The sequence below is a fragment of the Lathamus discolor genome, chromosome 10 (assembly GCF_037157495.1).
Source record: "Lathamus discolor isolate bLatDis1 chromosome 10, bLatDis1.hap1, whole genome shotgun sequence".
NCBI classification, from domain to species: domain Eukaryota; kingdom Metazoa; phylum Chordata; class Aves; order Psittaciformes; family Psittacidae; genus Lathamus; species Lathamus discolor.
In genome coordinates this window covers 21,199,721-21,218,981 of record NC_088893.1, presented here as the reverse complement: position 1 = coordinate 21,218,981, position 19,261 = coordinate 21,199,721, and the positions used below count along the sequence as shown (strand labels likewise).

Below are 19,261 nucleotides of genomic sequence, written 5' to 3'. Positions count from 1 at the left end.
CTGCTTAGCCCTAGAAACCATACCTATGGAGGATTTGAAAAAGTCAGGTGAACAGTGAGGTGGCAGAGATTTCTAACAATGTCCTTCGGTGTAGTTAAAAAAATGCCCCGATAGAGTTGCTGCAGCCAACAATATTGTGGGAACAGACAGTAAAGCCGCAGATGAATTTCAGTGTGGATAATGCAGAAAAACCCCAAACAGACACAGGGGATGTGGATTATCATTTTGAACATCCTTGGCAGAGTTCAGGGCCAGGCTGGACAGAGCCTTGAGTGACATGGTCTAGTGGGAGGTGTCCCTGCCCATGGCAGGGGCGTTGGAACTGGATGATCTGAAGGTCCTTTCCAACCCTAACTATTCTGTGATTCTGTATGATGGTCTCCGAGAAAACTGTTATGACCCAAAGAAGATCTTGATAATTATTAGATTAATAATAGCTCCAAAATCATAGTTCAAAAGCCAGATAGATGGTTTGGAAATAGAGTAAAAAAACAACCAGCCAAACAAACAAACAAAACCAACATCGTGGGAGGGGGGGAAATTACAATTACTATACATCATTCCTCCATCTTGAATATGGTGTACAGCGCAGGCCTTTACCTCTGCGAAATGAGAGAGCAGTAAGACAAAAGGTATATAAAAAGGATATGAGATACAGATTACCTGCTGTACAAAACAGACTCAGCTGCTTCAACCAGAAAGAGGGCAAACTGGGAAAGGAGTGAAAGAGTTTTGTAGCTATCACAGAAGTGATATTATTCACCATCTTCTGTAATAGAAGTTTTAAAAGGCATCAAACAAAGTAACGAGTTTAAACACACACACACACACCCTTCATGCACCACCTAGATATGCTAAAATTGATTTTTTCATCATATTGTGAATGCTAAAACTTTGTATAGCTTTAAAAAAAAATCACTTGGACAAAGTCAGATGAAACGTGCAAAGACACGGACTCTAGGTCACGAAATTTGTCAGCTACAGGTTACAATCACCAGAGTAATATTCCACTTTTATCCTGGGCAATGGATGAGAGACTGATCTTCATTCAATTCAGTATGCCAGTTCCTTTAACAAATGTCATCAATGTTTCCTTGCTTATTCACCACTGTATTTTAAGGTAGGCGTACTTTTTAAAAAAAAAAAAAAAAAAAAAAAAGAACAAAAAACCTAAAAAAAAATAGTAACATGATGCGTTCATTTTATGACCCCAGAGATCTCTGGCATAGGACAACCACACTTGTACCTCTGATGGTGCTGGCCTGGTTTTGTTCACAAAAGGACCTACTCCTTAAGGAAAAACCTGAGATATGTGGACAGTTTCTGCCACTAAATTCAGTGCTTCATAGCTGTTGTCTAGTTCTTTTGAATGCATTGGGGTTTCTCGTAATTCTCAAGCTTATTTACACAAAGAGAAGTTAAGAATCATGTCCAAGACCTTTAATCACAAGTATCTTCAGGTCAAAATACTGCTGTTGTACATTTCCTTCAACTTTTGTGTCAGATTTACAACTATATGTAAAAGTATTTTTACAGCCAGTTCACCAGTTAATTAGGAAGAAACTTTTTAAACAGTTTACTAAGAATCACTGTTGACATTTTGTGCTAGGAAATTTGTAGGAAGATTTACTTACTGAGTATATCCCTTCATTTCCTTACACTTGAGTGTTCTTTCAGGTATTCCAAAGATAAACTTCATTAAAACGATTATAAGTGGTAAAATTAAACTCATTCACTCCAGAGCATTCATTTTCCAGGACTTAATCACAATTCTGTACTGATGTCTTAAGTTCTCCCAAGGTACGTTTACAGTACTTTGAGGGTTTCCCAAGGCTGCTGTGACTAGAATTGCTGCATATGCAGACACACCTGGAAGCATTGTTCAGTTCATACAGCCCACAGCATACCCCACACTGGAATGCACCAGGCAGCTCAGTGACTTCTTACACAGCTGGTCACATTCATGCAGATAACCCGAGGACTACCCCACCTGCACAAAGGAATGCAGTAGTTGGCATAAACACATTTTAGATATTCATTATGTAACATGCTTTCAAGAGCTTCTAAAGCCATCCCAAACTAAACTTGTCAGATTGAAGAGTAGCCACTGCCAGAAAACAAGTAATGCTCAGTTTGCTTAAGTTTAAACTGCATCTTTGCAAAAGGCTGAAGGTATTCACCACCTTTTAAAGATCTAATCAAACTTTTTATCCCTGTGCCTCCAATTCTGATTTTAGCAAATTTATTTGCAATCAACGGTTGTATTGTTACAGGGGAAGCCCATTATCACAGTAGTCAGGATAACAGAATTCAGGTCATATTACTTAGGTCAACCTTGCAGAGGACACTGGATAGCAGAACTTTTAGCTATTGCCATTTTTACTGGTAGTGTCATTGTGCATCATCATTTGCATTTGGAGATACAAAATAGTAGTATGAAAAGCTCACAAAACAAAAACATAAGTCCATATGCTTATTAAAAAAATAATTTAAAAACAAAGAGTCCAAGAAGCATGTTTTAATAATGCTTTTTGTAGTTAAGAAAGTGAAGTACGATGTTGAAAATACTTCTGTGTAACCATCCATCATTTTCATTATGGTAGTGCCAAAGAATGATCAGAAATTGAAGCCTGCAAAGTGCTAGACACCTTGTATAAGCATCAGCCTCTGTTATTTAAGAGGAGAGAGTTTTGTTAATCAAGTCAAGACCATAAATCATTAAAGTCTATCAGTCAAGGCTGGATTTTTTAAAACAAAATCACTCTGATTAAAGCAGAACAACTTAACTATTTTAAAGGTCTCATTCTTTGGCTATAGCTCATATTTCATGCTAGAGTCTTAATGCACTTTAAAACACTTAACCTTCCTTCTAGATCTAACTGCTACTACTTACTAGGACTACATTCAGATAATGCACACAGGTAAAAATATGGAATGCTTAGCTTAAGAGTCACACAGTCAAGCCCTCTTCATACATATATTATTATCTCCATGCATAAATTCCAAGAATCCTGGGGGTCACACACAGAGAAAATTTGAAAGGCACGGATATTTGCACCAAAAAGTCAGCAAATTCTCTAGCCTTAGTTAACAGTCTGCTTTAGGAGACATTTTTCAAGAGTCAGCCTTCAACCACTCCACTCACTTAAAGTCAACGATGTGGAAGATGTGCTTGAGGCCAGTTCTTCTAAGGACATACACTGCAGCTCTGATCACCTTCAGTTCCCAGCTACCATTTTAGAGTCTACAAAGTTATTTTTCTTGGGATTACTTGAGGTCTTGCTCAGATGCACAAAATCAGTCCCTGTGGTCCAGACATATACCAGTAAAAGCCCCAGAGGAAAGAAAGGCCCATGATCACGTATCTCTTTGCTTCAAAATCTCTGTCTACGGCCCTCTGTTCTCCGTGTTCAGTCTCATGTCTTCAGTCAGACAGGGCCCATGACCTACTTGCAATTTACAGTCGCAAGAGAAATAGGTTTAACAGCTGCATTTCACTAGTTTTATATGGATTCTCCAGTGGCATTTCCAAAACACAACAGGACACAGGGCAACACTGCATACGACAGGGGACACAGATCCCTTTAAGTATGCCTGAGATAATTTTATCTTATTTCTAAAGTGAGGAAAAAAAAATAGGTTTTTTTTTTTTTTTGAAGTGTAACTGAAGCACAAAACAGGCACCTCGGCAAGGACCGCCAGTGCCTCCCTGCGTAAACAGCAGCTTATGGAAAGGCTCCACAGAGGAAAAGCCTGGGCGGACAAAGCCATTGGTTTCTTCAGCACCCCCGCGGTTAAGCTCCATCCTACCTATTTCGTAGGCGCGTAGACAGCGACTCAGTCTCTATTAAAGAAACCGCAACAGCAACCAGCAGCGAGGAAGTGCTGGAAGCCGGCCTGCCCTCCGCAACACTCACACGGCAGAGCCCGGCCGCGGCTGCCCAGGGCCGAGCACAGGCTCCCGGGGACGGCCAAGGAACCTCGGGGCGAGCAGGCGGCCACCCCCTGCCGCAACCCCGGCCGCGCGTCAGCAGGAAACGCCTTTTTTGGGCCTCGGAAGTGCTATAAAAGGCGCGGAGGAAACGCCAAATATGGTCGGCACCGTTCCGGCCGCGCGGGAGCGGCGTTTCCGCTCGGCCTTGTCCGTCTCGCGGCCGCGCGGCGGAGCCCCACCCGCTGGCGCGCTCCCGGCGCTGGCGCGGTGAGGAGGGGAGCGCTCGCGAGAGCGGCCGGGCTGGCGCGAGCGGCCAGGGGTGAAGCCGGGCGGGGGGGCTTGGGCCGGTCGGGGTTGGTTCGGGTGGAGGGTTCGCTGCCTGCGGCTGCGAAAGCTGGAGCCTGCGCTTCCTCCTCCTCCCCAGGTCCCGTCCCGCGGGATTTCGGGCCCTTACCTGCACAAGGCGAGCGGTTTCCTCAGCCCGTGGCAACGCCTGCTGTTTCCCTGGGAGCAGCCTCCTTGAGACCACCTTGCCCGCCCAGTCAGACTGGGATCAAACATTTTAAGAATAAGGAATCCTCTCTAAGAGTAACAGCAAGGGAAAAGGTCTTGCAGGAAACGTACAGTCGGTGTTTTCTGAACCACGAAATCTGCTTTCATTTTACGGGATGAAGGTCATGAAAAAAGTGGGAGCAGAAGTCCCTATGCATTTTCTTCAGTTTATGTTAGGGACATCAAATGCAAAGCATGACTCGCTGCAATTTAGACCAAATGCCAAAGCTTAAATTATGAGTGCGTTCTAGAAAGTTACACCGAAGAGTATCTGTCTTAAAGTGGCCCTGGTTGGCATATCGTTTTAACAATGTTATTTATTCCCCCCCCCCCCCCCCCCCCAAACTAGAGGTCCCAGGGTATGGGGAGCTTCCTGCAATGAGATGCAATTCAGACGCCCCAGCTGATGGGAAGTGTCATTTGGCAGCTTGCGGGCCATCACAGACAGGCTACAGTACACAAGCACTGAGCCCTTCCCTCAGAACACTGCTGGTTTGCACTACTCAGCCGTATAGCTTTTTGAGTCACGTTTAACGTGGGGCCAACAATAACCTTACATTTCTGGAGACCTCCACAAGTTGAGAGGATTTGCCATCACAAAGTGGAGAAAGCATGGAGCAAGTAGAACCAGCATTTCTTTGAGTCAGAGAAGCTTCGCAAATCGTGTCACCTTTTCACTGCTGCCTTGATATCCACAGGCCAGTCTTGTGGGCAGAGATGCCTAGCCAGATGTCAGAGACATGCCCTGCTGCTAGAAAGGGTGCTCTGGCCTTCATTCCTTATAGCCCTTCAACACTGCCTGACTTGGTCCACTTTGTACATATGCACCAGAGAACACCTATCTTCTTTGCAGCTTCTCTAAGTGTGGTGATTACCATCATTGCTCATTTCTGTACAAAGTGCTCTGGAGAACCTGAGCACTGAACCCTCAGGCATTGCTTGAGAGGCCACTTGGTCAGTTTTTAGCACAACCACAGTTCCAGAAGACCAGACCAGGAGTCAGCACACACTAGCTTGAAAAGAAGCAACATCTACAGCTTTCTGAGGAGGAAAAATGGAGAGGAGGGGGGGTTGATCTCCCTGGTATCCAGTGACAGGACACATGGGAATGGTTCAAAGCTGCATCAGTGGATGCTCGGGCTTGAAATCAGGAAATGTTTCTTTACTGACAGGGTGGTCAAATGGAAGAGGCTTCCCAGAGAGTTGGTCAGTGCCCCATGCCTGTCAATGTTTAAGATATCTGTACAATGCCCTTAATAGTATGCTTTAACTTTTGATCAGTCCTGAAGTTGTCAGGCAGTTGGATTAGATGAGCATTGTAGACCCTAAGTCCCATCCAACTGAACTATTCTAGTCTGGTCTACTAGTCTAGTCTATATGTTCTGTTCTATTCTATACATCTGAACAGAGCAGTGACCACAGATCAGAATGGGCTTGGGCTATCTCCAATTGTTTCTTTTGCTGTTGGCTTTGGAAACCAGAGGTCGGGGAAAGAAGAAAACAACAACAACAACAACAAAAATAAAAAAACAAACGGTTAGCTTTACATAATGTTATTTGCTTCTTTCTTTGAAGCATCACACTTCAAGGACCTTCTTCGATATCTTGTCTCCCATAAGTGGATTTCTGTGGCTTATGGCATGGCTCAGACAGTGTGAAGCCACATATTTGGCTTGCCCAGTCAGTCTGCCTTGGCCAGAGGCTGAAGCTGTTGGGTTGAAAAGAGCTAGTGCTTTCCTCTGAAACAGCCCAGCAGGGCCAGGGCCAAGTCACTGTGAGCAGCTTGTGGACTACACCCAGCACTGCAGGCACAAACCAGCACAGAGACAAAGCAGCACAGGCCCTTCCCCACAGCTTGTCGCAACCCACTGAGGACAGTCCCACCTGAGAGACAGCAGACTGGGATTTACCAATAGTTTAGCTCTTGGGTATCTTCCAGAATTGCTGCCATTTGGGGTGGGGCTGCACCCCCAAGAAGAGCGTCCAGCCCACAGGCTTTAGCAGGTTGCCCTTCCTAGCAAGTGGGGTTGATTTTGGCAAGCAATAGGCCATGCTGTGTCTGACAGAGACTGCTTGCCAGTTTCACTGTGTCAGGTGCTCACATGTATCTGCATCTCAGCTCCTCGCAACTCTAAACATTAGTGATTTGTAGAGAGCCCACCTGAAAGGACTGACACCAGAACCCTCCTCTGTACCTGCACTACCAGTTCTCATGGATGCAAACTCCTCTGAATTCAAGGGGTCACATACCTCCTGAAATGTATTTCAAGCCACCACGTAAGGAACAACATTCCTCTAAATGCTGAAACATCTGTATTAAAGGCTATCAGGCCCACGCACTTATATACCCTATGTTGTCTCAAGGAGGAAGTTACGATAGTCCTCAGTTGAGTAGGGCTACTTTCCATCAACCAGACACTTGGACTGAGCTTACTGTATTTCCAGCCTAGAAACTGCTCTATTATCTTGCCATCCAGTAAGATTTCTGACTACGTATGAACACACAGTTGAGTTTATAATTTTCAAACCTCATTTTCAGCACTGGGAGAATTGTTTTTCTTCCTAAGATTAGCTCACATGCTTCTTGAGAAGCCAGAAAACAGAAATCATGCCCACTTCAAAAGAGCAGGCAGTGCACCTAATGCAAGGACACGTGTGCTCCATCTATGTCTTTGTAAGTAACAGGACTTAGAGTGATTGGTCTCCCCTCCTTTCTTTATGTAGGTATTTCCCCATGAGACAAGCAGCACTTGTTACTTCTCAGCTACTCAAGGAGTCAGGGCTGCTGCATCACAGTCTTCCTGTGTAGCAACTTAAAAGAAAATGTGTAAGTCCACACAATTTGGTATTTTATTTTATTTTATTTTTTTTCTGAAGGGTATTGTACACCAAATATCCCATTGGCAAGAAAGCGCATTCAATGTGTTTAGAAGCCAAACAATCACTTTCATTTTAACAAACACAATTACAAAGTAAAAATAAACCACAAAATAATGAACTGCATGTTCATAACATACAAAAAATGCTGCCTACTCAGTAGGTAACTACAACATTCCAACTCCTGAATATATATATATATATAAATTTACAGTTTTTTGTAGCAAAAATAGACTTTGAGAGGTGTGGGGTGGTTTTTTTGCTTACATTCTGACCCCAGGGCTTTCTGGTGCTCCCCTCCCCACCCATTCCCTGCTCTCTCTTACATTCTTTGAGTAACATACGTTTCACTTTAAGGCAAGATGCAAAGCATCCATTCACACAAATGCATGACTTGCACAAAAGCAAGGCTTCACAAAAAGGCACCAAGACTTGTAAATTTAAAAACAAAACTTCTGCCACATGTGAGTGTCTCATTGGGAGATATTTACATAGCATCACTCTAACATGCTCAAATACAGTAAGTGCTGTTCCCAAAGAAGTTTGAAACTTGTTACAGCATTGTCACTGAAATAGAATTAACATTTACAAAATATGGCCCTGTGAACTCCAAATAATGTATTATGGATAAGCGAAGATTTTTCACATCAATAGTACCTAAAGGAAAGCAAACCAGGACACATGTACAATTTACAACAGCTACATACTTAATCAAGTCCTTTCTTCCTAATAAAAGACTATTGTTTACAGGGAAAATGATACGGAACTTATATCCACAGTCCATGCAAATTAAGTCATTCAACAGAGGTGGAAAACTCAAACGGCAGTTGTTTCAGGCAGCTGAAATTTAAAAAAAAATTAAATAGCCTTGCAATGTGTGGTGTTGAGGGAGTAGTTGGAGACTTCATGTCTGATAATACCAGTGGAAAAGGTGAATTCTCCTGTTCCAGAACGTAATCTCAGCAAATCTCAATTGTCCTTGGAGAAAAGGTTGATGTCATGTCTGAAAGTGCTGAGGTCACCTGTGAGCTGAAATTGTTGGTGACCCCTGGAGATGAGAAGGAGGTGGCCACCTGGGTCTGAAAAGCAGCAGTGCCAGAGGGGTAAGTGGTTGCTATAGAAGGTGATGGGAAAGTGGTGTGTGCAGGGGATGGATAAGAAGAGGGAGCAGGGGAGGAATACACTGTGCGCACTGGCGATGGGTAAGTGGTGGCGATGGAGGAGGGGTAGGATGTAGTCACAGAGGATGAGTAGGCAGAAACTGGGGAAGCAGTTGAGACCGGAGCTGCCTTTTCTACTTTCTTGTCCTTTTGCCTAAGGTGAATTTTAGTGTGTCTCTTCCTCTCATCGCTTCTAGCAAACTTTCTGCCACAAATGTCACAGGCAAATGGCTTCTCTCCTGTGTGTGTGCGGATGTGTGTAGTCAAGTGGTCGCTCCTGCTGAAGTTCCGCATGCAGATGCGGCACTGGAAAGGTTTCTGTCCCGTGTGGATGCGGATGTGCCGCGTTAACTCATCAGACCGTGAGAACCTCCGGTCACAGGATTCCACTGGGCAGGCATAGGGTCGCTCATGAGGAGGGGTCTTGCTGGGACGGTTTGGGTATTTCCTCATCCTGCTGGGTTTGATCAGCTGGGACTGATAGTTAGTGTTGAGGGTCTTCAACTCTTGGGAGCCAGTCTGAGTAGCAAACGCCTTAATAGTGGACAGCGGTGTGAGGGAGGGCTGCTGTGCTCTGGTCTCAAGGGCTGGGAAGGGCTTCTGGTCAGCTGGAACAAGACTAAGCTCACCCTGTTGCTGAGGGAACAGGTAATCCGGGATCATTGGCACCTGAAAGTTGGTTTTAGCAGTCGGATAAGCTGGAGGTGGATACTGGATGGAGGCTCCAGAGGGGTTGGGAAAGGACTGGGTTGGTGGTTCAGGGAAAATGTCAGCGCTGGAATTGGGAAAAGTTGGTGCAGCCGAATAAATTGGACTAGTCTCGCTAGCTTGGACAGAACAGCTCAGAGGGGGACTCTGTGAGGAGGATGGTGATGATGAAGAAGGCGTAGAGGTGGGAGGTGCATTAGCCATGCCCACCAGCCCACTGACAAGGCTGAAGAGGGGTTCTGGCCATAAGGTGTTGCTACTGTTGGGGGCTGGCTCTAGGGAGAAGCGCCCCGTGTAGGTTATCGGTGGCAGTCTCGTCGTTTGGTTGGGATAGCTGGTTTCTGGCAGGGTTTTCTCGTTCAGGGAGATCTCGGGAAAAGTGTCTGGAAAGAGAGGAACAGCGATTACTTCCAGCAGCCACTGCCGCTGCTGCCAGCGCTTTGCGAGCCATCCCCACACAGCGCAGCCCCAGATCTTGGCTTCTGGTTCGTTAAAAGCTGAGCGCAACACATTGCAGCGCCGCGGCCGGGTCCCCAGCGGCAGCCAGCCGCTGACGCACACCGGAGAATCCCCCCGCGCAGCCGCCAGGAAGGGGGCGCCGATGCAACGCGGAGCCCCCGCGAGCGCCCTGCTCCCGCAGCGGACCGGGACTTCCCGCCCGCCCGGGCGATGCCAGCGCGCTTACCTGCCGCGAGGTGCTCGAAGTGCTGCTCCCCGGGCTCGCCGGCGGCGCCGAAGCCCGCGCTCTCGGGCGCGCCGGGGGGAGCAAGGAACTGCGGACCCGCGCCGCTGAGCAGCATCATCTCCTCCAGCTTGGGATAGTGAGTGTCCATGGCGGGGGGCGAGTGCGGGAAGGCGCCGAAGGGGTCGGAGATCTGCAGTGGGGGCAGGAGCTGCATCTCTGCCTTGGCCGTGGCCATGAGGGCGCCGGGTTCGGACTCTGACGTGTGGTGGCGCTGCCGCCGCGGGCCCGGTGGACGGGCAGGCTGTGGCGAGGCGGCCGCCGCCTGCTGCGTGCCCTGCGCCACGGTAGCCCCGGCGCTGTCAGCTGAAAGTGCCCGGCTCCCCGCCCGCCCGCCCGCCCGCCCGGGGCTCTCCCCGCTAGAAGCGCTCGGCTCCCCGCCCGCCCCGGAGCCGCTTCTATATATTGGGTTCCACCGGCTGCAGCCCGCCTCGGCCCTGACGTACATGGCCATATATGGAAGGCAGGAAACCCTAATATGGATGCGGCCTGGAAGACACCCCCCCCTCCCCCCCGGTGTCAGAGCCAGGTACCCGGGAAAGCCGGACAGTGGGGGCGCCGCGCGGCCCGACCCTGGAGCCCTGCGCCCGTTGCGGGCCTATTTTCCGCCGTGGGCAGCACCCTCGCAGAGCTGCCGGCCCCGGGGCGCAGGGGTCCCCGGTCCCCATCCGTCCCAGCCAGCCCGCCGGAAGCCTCCGCCGCACTTTCCATATTAGGAAACAACCTTATAAGTCCCGGTTCCGGCGGAGGCTTCCCGCTCCTTATATGGCTATTCCGGTCCCGGTTCAGGGGGGGCGGCGCGGGGAGCCCCGCAGCGGGAGCCGGGTTGCCGCCGGAACGCGCGCCCGCCCCCGGGCCCCGAGAGCGCGCGGGCGCCCCGGCCGACGTAAGAGCGAGGCCGCTGCCCGGGCAAACGGCACGGGAGGTGCCCGGCAGGCGCCAGCGCCGCCACCGCGGTCCCGGGGGCAGGGCTCCCGCTCCCCCCCGCTGCCCTGGCTCGCGCTGTCGCCGCCCCCCTCTCCAGGGGTCCGCGCGCTCCGCAGCCCCGATGCGGACGAGTTTTCTGTGCGCTGGCGGCGCGCCAGGGCCGGGGGCCGCCGGAAAAGGGGAATCTCTGGGCCTGCGCCGGCCTGCCCGGAGCGCGCTGCGCCGCCCGCTCCCGCCGCACGCGGAGGAGCTGCCGCAGCGCCAGCCCGAAGCAGGCCCGGGCTCCGTGCACCTGCCTGGCGCGGCGGAGTACGGGGCACCGCTAAAACCAGAGCCCGGGCATGGCACGGCCGCAGCCGCCATTGATTGCAGGAGCTGACCGCGCTCTGGACTCTGCTCTCAGCCCTTGGGGGTGCCCCTTGACGCAGCTGCAGCTTCTGCCTCTCCTCCCCGCGGACACGGGCTTCTCCCAGCACCGCTCCGCACGGCGCCGCTGGCTGTGCCCGAGGGGGCGCGGAGCCCCAGCTCCGTGCCCGGGCCCGCAAGCACCGTCCCGAGCCGCGCTATAAATAGGCGCTGAACGCGGCCACCGCCCCGCCCCGCCCCGGCGGCCCGGCTGCCGGCACGCCGCGGCGCGGGGCTCCCCTGGCGCTGGGCCAGGCGGCAACCCGCGACGCAGTGCTGCCGCAGTGCGCATGCGCGGCCGTCGCGGCGAGGGGGATCCCCGCGCGGCGCGGGGATCCGTGGGCGGCGCCGCCAGCAGGCGCTGCGGAGACCGCGAGCGCCCGAGTGCGGGCGGTGCTGGGGGCTCCGAGCCGGTTGAGCCGGGCCTGAGGGCCCTGTGTCGCACGGCCGCGGCCTCGGAGCCTGCCGGCGGGCCGGCTCGCTGCTGTGCCGCGGACGTCGCTCCCTTCGCTGCCGCGGTGAACAGGGTGACAGGCAGGCTTCCTCCGTGTACGGCGCGGTCTCCCGGCCGGCCCAGCTCCCAGGCGGTCGCACAGGGTATCGGCCGAGTCCGAGCAGAGGCACGCAGCGCGGCCCACAGCCCCCCAGGCCACGCGGTCGGGTACGCATCTCGGGTGCCAGGCAGGCCCCGTCTGCCGCGGGAAGCTGGGTATACGAATCGCAGTACCAGGCTCTGCCACCTTTGTGATTTATGTAACTTGAGAGCAATGGCTGGCTCTCTCTGCCCACTTCTAGAGCAGATTTAAACCTCTGTTGTACTGCTTTAACCGAGTTGCTGTATTCAGGGTTGTGCCTTGTCAGTAACACGGATGAATTTCCACCCTAAAATCAGTTACAGGTCGTAGCCATACAACACCTGCAGGAAAAACATAGAAAGCTCCCACTTACCTGAAACCTGTATATTAGCTGCCATGAAGTAATACATCTGTTCTTTGGCACTTACAAAGGGAAATCATACTGGTTTACAAATGTAAACTAGGCCAAAGCTCTCTTTTGAAAATCTGATTTGGTGCTTTTCCTTTTTTTAATATATTCAAATATCTTCTTCAGGGTTTGAGAAGTTCCATACATAATGATTGCAGTCTGATTTCCACTAGCCTATCACAGTTTGGAGCCCTGTTAGAAAGGGCAGAGTAGCAAAACTTGTCTTTTTCTACAAAAGCCAGTTCGCTTTGACTCTTCAGCATCTCACTGACATTGCAGAAGCCACTGTATCTTTCTTTTTTTTCCCCTGTCAAGATCTGAAGGAACTTTATTTCAGTTAGTGCCTGATTCCCAGAAAATGTCACTCACGCACCCTGCATATGTTAGGCCTGATATTCTAGACTTGTTTGCAACATGTCTCCTCCACTGTTAAGCCAGGACATGTTCCTGGCTTCAGTGAAGTACTGGAGAGGCAGTGGATGACTTAAAACCCACACACTGAGCTAGAACGTTGCTGTTGTCATTCACGCAGTGAGAAACATCTGCTAGCTTCCCATACTCTCTGTGGAGGGTTTTTTGGTTTTTTGTTTGTTTCTTAATACAACATTAAGTCTGTAGGAACTACATTAAAAACTTAGATTTTTACAACTGAAAATCAAGATCTGTTCAGTTCAGCCAGCCAGCCTTTTGTTCGCTTTAGGGATGGCGGGGTCAGACTGGAAGTTGTGAAAGAAAGCTTTTGTAGTTAGTGAAGTCTCTAGCTATTAGAATAAGACAATACCTGTGTTTGGTTTTCTAGGAAGCGTATTTGAATGTCCAAAGAATCTGCTGCAATAGATTGGTATTAAAAAAAAAAAAAAAAAACAACCAACCTTTCTAAAATGGCAGAATTTAAATACATTTTTAATACTTCACATAGTACTCCTAGTGAAAGTACAGGAATGTAAGAATTTACCATGGGCCCAGTCACAATTTTATTTTAGTAATTTTGGTTGTGATTACCTAACAGATAAACATGTGTGATACTCTGGGGCTCCTTGAAGTCCATCACCATCAAATGTACTTGTTGGCTCCCAACACATTTTAGTGAGAGGAATGCTATTCCAAGGTCACAAATAATGCTGTGGGGTGAGGGAAAGAGAGAATGGGATATTAAGCTCCATGAATAAACCATCCATCTCAAGCCCCTGGAAAAACGCCAGTCTCTGCTTCAAGTCTGCAGAAGAGTGGAAAAAAAAAATAAAATCTACAATACTAATTTTTTTATTTGCTATTGCAATAGTAGTGTTATTTTCTGCTTTCTGGTTCATAGATAATCTTTTTCAGCAGCATTTCTTTTCTGCACTTAAGACATTATTAATAATATAGCTAAATGAATACTGTTGTGGCAGTGACATCAGCCAATTTGACAGATTAAAATTCCCCAGTTAATAACAACATTTATTGACTCATTGCTTTCCTGTGTGTTCACTTTTTCTCTATTTTGCTCTAGAATGCATCATAACAGCAAATACGTTAGCCAGCTGTTTTAAGATTCTTGCATGCAAGTTATCTATGACAGTTTGCTTAAAAATACCTACTCATAATAGATGCTTTCTGTCATCTTTCCTATCTTCTAATAGTCCAGAAAGCACTACATCATTGAGGAACAACTTCAACCTGCTTCTTTGCAAATTCACAGCAAATGTATTCGTTTGCCTTTTATGCCTTTTCTGCATTGTATCAGTAATGTACAAGCTTCAGCTAATGAGGGACCCATACCATGATTAGGATGTCTTCTGCACTGGTATATTTAAATGTATCTTCCTAACTCGCTTTCCAGCCACAGAGTTCATTCAGCTCACTGAAACTTTTTTATTCTAACAGAAATGTGTCGGTAGGCTTTTATGTATTTTACTACTTTTCTCTATGTCCTGAGTTCAGCAGTAGCAGTCATTTTTCTCCTTCTTAGCAGCTGGTGCAGTGCTGTGGTTTTGACTTCCAGCCTGGGAATAGCGCTGATAACACCGATGTTTTTAGTTACTGCTCAGTAATGTTTACTCTGACCAAGGACTTTCTGAGCCTCATGCTCTGCCAGGGAGGAGGGGAAGCAGGGAGGAAGCAGAGACAGGACACCTGACCCAAACTAACCAGAGGTATTCCACACCACAGCACATCATGCCCAGTATATAAACCAGACCACTACTGGTACACATCAGATTTCCCCATCTTCCCGCATTACCTACCAAGTACACCCGGGTCCCTGAGCAAGAGCAATCCCATGAGTGGGTTTGCCTTTACCTGAAGCAGGAATAATCCAGACTGTCTTCCCCAGCAAATTCTTTATGTGCACCACAGGAACTTTATCCCCTTCTACAGTATGGTTTACATGCTGGGCATGACGTGCTGTGGTATGGAATACCACATTCCTCTAATGTCAATTTGCTTCCTTTCCTTTAAAAATAGAGGGTGGGGGAGGGGGAAGACCCCCTCCTTAGGAAGCAAGCTGTAGTGAAACTAAGCTTGCATTTCCTGTGAGTATCATAGAATCATAGAATAGTTAGGGTTGGAAAGGACCTCAAGATCATCCAGTTCCAACCCCCCTGCCATGGGCAGGGACACCTCACACTAAACCATCCCACCCAAGGCTTCATCCAACCTGGCCTTGAATGCTGCCAGGGATGGAGCATTCGCAACCTCCCTGGGCAACCCATTCCAGTGCCTCACCACCCTCACAGGAAAGAATTTCCTCGTTCTATCCAATCTAAATCAGTGCTGCTTCTGGTTCAGTATCCATGGAAACTTGATTTCCCATCCTGCTGCAGGAACTGACTGAAGATTCCAACCCACTTGCTCAGGGAATCACTATGATATTAATTCATGTCAGGCTGTAAGGCTCCCTTTATTATCTCAGATACTCTTTTCATTAGTTTTAATCAGAACAAAAGGTTGAATTAGCTTTCATCAACTTAACAAAGAAAAGGCCATCTAAATCTTTATCTCCTCAAAACTGTACAGCACATAGAGGCTACATCTTGGAAAACACTGATTTCAAATGGATCTTGGCCAAAATGTCAACAGGAGATGGTGCACAGCTGGGAGTGCTGTATGCAAATCTCATTTTCCATGTCATATACTCAGTTATTTTTCACCTGTGCTGCTAGTTTGATTATCTTGGGGCAAAAATTCATTGTCCACCCTTCAGTATCAGAAAATACCTTTCTCTTCCACAGTTCATTCTGTCCTAGTATATAATGTGCAAACCTCAAAGAGAATAAGCCAAAGGGACTTGTGCTAGGGAATATTGTTTTGAGATTCCTCCTTGAAAGCTTTTCATTAATTATAAATACAAGCATGTCATAGAATAGCTAGGGTTGGAAAGGACCTCAAGATCATCTAGTTCCAACCCCCCTGCCATGGACAGGGACACCTCACACTAAACCATCCCACCCAAGACTTCATCCAGCCTGTCCTTGAACACTGCCAGGGATGGAGCACTCGCAGCCTCCCTGGGCAACCGATTCCAGTGCTTCACCACCCTAACAGGAAAGAATTTCCTCCTTAGATCCAATCTAAACTTCCCCTGTTTAAGTTTTAACCCGTTACCCCTTGTCCTGTCACTATAGTCCCTGATGAACAGTCCCTCCCCAGCATCCCTATAGGCCCCCTTCAGGTACTGGAAGGCTGCTCTGAGGTCTCCACGCAGCCTTTTCTTCTCCGGGCTGAACAGCCCCAACTTCCTCAGCCTGTCTTCATACGGGAGGTGCTCCAGTCCCCTGATCATCCTCGTGGCCTCCTCTGGACTTGTTCCAACAGTTCCATGTCCTTTTTATGTTGAGGACACCAGAACTGCACACAATGCTCCAGGTGATGTCTCACGAGAGCAGAGTAGAGGGGCAGGATCACCTCCTTCGCCCTGCTGGTCACGCTCCTTTTGATGCAGCCCAGGATACGGTTGGCTTTCTGGGCTGCGAGCGCACACTGAAGCCGGCTCATGTTCATTTTCTCATCGACCAGCACCCCCAAGTCCTTCTCTGCAGGGCCGCTCTGAATCTCTTCTTTGCGCAGTCTGTAGCTGTGCCTGGGATTGCTCCGACCCAGGTGCAGGACCTTGCACTTGTCGTGGTTGAACTTCATAAAGCTGGCATCAGCCCACCTCACACGCATGTCAAGGTCCCTCTGGATGGCATCCCTTCCCTCCAGCGTTATCAACCGGACCACACAGCTTGGTGTCATCGGCAAACTTGCTGAGGGCGCACTCAATCCCACTGTCCATGTCAGTGATGAAGATGTTAAAACAAGAGCAGTCCCAACACCGATCCCTGAGGGACACCACTCGTTACCGGTCTCCAGCCAGACATGGAGCCATTGACCACAACTCTTTGTGTGCGGCCATCCAGCCAGTTCTTTATCCACTGAGTGGTCCATCCATCAAACTGATATCTCTCCAATTTAGAGACAAGGATGTGGTGTGGGACAGTGTCAAACGCTTTGCACAAGTCCAGGTAGATGACATCAGCTGCTTTACCCTTGTTCATCAGTTCTGTAGCCCCATCATAGAAGGCCACCAAATTGGTCAGGCAGGATTTCCCCTTAGTGAAGCCATGCTGGCTGTCACCAAGCACCTTGTTGTTTTTCATGTGCCTTAGCATACCTTCCAAAAGCATGTGCTCCAAGATTTTGCCAGGCACAGAGGTGAGACTGACTGCTCTGTAATTCCCCGGGTCTTCCATTTTCTCTTTCTTGAAAACGGGGGTTATATTTCCCTTTTTCCAGTCGTCAGGAACTTCACCTGACTGCCATGATTTTTCAAATACGATAGCCAGTGGCTTAGCAACTTCATTCGCCAGCTCCTTCAGGACCCGCGGATGGATTCCATCAGGTCCCACGGACTTGTGGGCGTTCAGATTTTGAAGATGGTCTCGAGCCAGATCCTCTCCTACAGTGGGCCCAAGGTCTTCATTCTCACAGTCCCTGCGTCTACCTTCTAAGGCCTGGGTGGTGCAGTCAGAGCCTTTGCCAGTGAAGACCGAGGCAAAGAAGTCATTCAGAACCTCAGCCTTCTCCAAATCCTGTGTAGCCGGTTCTCCCGAGAGCTTCCTCAGGGGGCCTATGTTTTCCCAGTCTGTTCTTTGTGCTGCGTACCTGTAGAATCCCTCCCTGTTATTCTTAACATGCCTGGCTAGGTTTAATTCTAACTGGGCCTTAGCCTTCCTAACCTGGTCCCGAGCTTCCCGGACAACATCCCTGTACTCTACCCAGGCCGCCTGTCCTTGCTTCCGTTTTTTATAAGCCTCTTTTTTCCTTTGAATTTTCCCCACCAGCTCCTTATCCATCCAAGGAGGTCTCCTGGCCCTCCTGCCGCACTTCCTTCTAGTTGGGAGGCAGCACTCCTGAGCTTGCAGCAGGTGATCCTTGAATATCAACCAACAGTCTTGGGCCCCCCTGCCCTCCAGGGCTATATCCCATGGAACCTTACTAAGCAGGCTCCTGAAGAGGCCAAAGTCTGCTCTTTTGAAGTCCAGGGCAGTGAGCTTGCTACACGCTCTTCTCACTCTCCTGGGGATCTCAAATTCGACCATCTCGTGATCGCTGCATCCAAGGCTGCCCTGGAGCACCACATTCCCAATGAGCCCTTCCCTGCTGGTGAGCATGTCAAGTTCCCAGAGGGTCTGCTCTTGGATCACCCACCTCTGGTTATCTACTTTTTAAATTGCTTTCCTCTAGCTTTTATTTCCTGCTTAATTCCCTAGTTGCTGACCCCATTCCCTTTATTTCTCTCTGATCTCCAAATCATCTCAAATACAGTGTATCTTTCCTGCTTGGACATGGAATTTCTATTTTTTTTTTTTTTCATCTTTCTGATAGTTTGTATTTAGCAGCTGGTCCTTTTGTAACCATGACAACTACCTGATGATGTCAGCAAAGGATCTCACTACTGTCTGAGGAACTGGATCTTATTCAATGCCAGGGAAGCTGCTTGAGCTGATGTTTTGTGTTCTGTATCTAAGGCAATTTTGTCTGGAGTCTTCTGTATTTTTCTGTATGCCAAGAAAGACCAATTTCTTATGTTAGCTGGTATCCTTCAGCTGATTTCCCTTCTCCATCTCTAGTTTGCACTACTGAGATACAATCCCTCCCACAGATGTGGGCTGTTGAGGGAGCAGTATAGCAGGAAAGATGGCAAGGATATTATGATAGAATAATCATACAGTCCTTGGGTTGGAGCCAAGAAATGATGCTGTGTTGCTCTGTTACATCTCAAACACGGAGAGTTTATGAGAAAAAACTGATTGGTCACAAACTGTAATCTCAGGTGCTGCAAAAGCTGCTTATACTCAATGCAATAGTTCTGGATTCATGGGCAAAGCTAAGTAGCACTGTTTGACTGGTAAATGCAGGTAGGGGAGAAGTGAAAGTAATGTTCTGAACTGACTTAGTGGCAACACAAGACATGTTAGACAAATAGTTAGGAGGGTGAAGAAATGCCACAGACTAGTGAAAGGCTGTATTGGTGTACAAGGACACCAGTATTCTTGGGGGAAATAATCCTCCCATCTAGCTGGATTTACAAATTATGTGTTGTGTTTTACTGTTAACTCACCACCATGTCTGAGAACCCCATCTGTGATTAACCACTCCTCAGTCTCAGGCCTGACATCAGACTCCTTAGGCATCTAGAGATTCAAATGCTGTCAGAGATAAGAGTCAGCCAAATGTAGACTTCCAGGAAGAAGAGAAAGTAGGCAAGCACCTACTTCCCACCCATAGCAAAGCTAGACCTTCTCAGTGTTCCTCTTCTTCCACTGTAAAAACATCAACCCACACTTCCTTCCCCTTTCTCCTCACATCAATAAAAATCATCAGGTGCTGTGAATCTAAAATCCTGGGATAAAATAACACCTCCATGAAAATACCTGCTTTATGTTCAGCTACAGTAAGAATATTTTTTTTTTTTAATTTTTTTTTTAACTGTAAGAAAGTGCTTAGACA

General features: G+C 48.4%; 2 protein-coding genes and 1 long non-coding RNA gene across 5 annotated transcripts in view; all 3 read right to left on the bottom strand.

Annotated features, from left to right (window-relative positions):
- Nucleotides 1–1,425: 1,425 nt before the first annotated feature.
- On the bottom strand, nucleotides 1,426–4,270 carry LOC136019893 (uncharacterized). Its single transcript, XR_010615109.1, has 2 exons — nucleotides 3,811–4,270; nucleotides 1,426–1,990 (listed from the first exon to the last, which is right to left on the bottom strand). It is a non-coding gene; the product is annotated as an uncharacterized LOC136019893 (long non-coding RNA).
- A 3,057-nt stretch (nucleotides 4,271–7,327) lies between these two features.
- Nucleotides 7,328–10,436, bottom strand: EGR1 (early growth response 1). Its single transcript, XM_065690716.1, has 2 exons — nucleotides 9,917–10,436; nucleotides 7,328–9,614 (listed from the first exon to the last, which is right to left on the bottom strand). Exons 1-2 carry the CDS (start codon nucleotides 10,425–10,427, stop codon nucleotides 8,323–8,325), a joined length of 1,803 nt encoding a protein of 600 aa, XP_065546788.1. The 5' UTR covers nucleotides 10,428–10,436; the 3' UTR covers nucleotides 7,328–8,322.
- Nucleotides 10,437–13,174: 2,738 nt separating this feature from the next.
- REEP2 (receptor accessory protein 2) overlaps nucleotides 13,175–19,261 on the bottom strand; it is a 42,142-nt gene continuing 36,055 nt past the window's right edge. Inside the window, exons 9-11 of one of the 3 annotated variants that reach the window (XR_010615203.1) lie at nucleotides 18,873–18,960; nucleotides 18,179–18,309; nucleotides 13,175–13,505 (exon numbers count right to left, since the gene is read on the bottom strand). The gene's annotated coding sequence lies outside the window, so the exon portion shown is untranslated. The remainder of the gene's footprint in view (nucleotides 13,506–18,178; nucleotides 18,310–18,872; nucleotides 18,961–19,261) is intronic. The other 2 variants (XR_010615202.1, XR_010615204.1) reach the window with 2 other exon arrangements.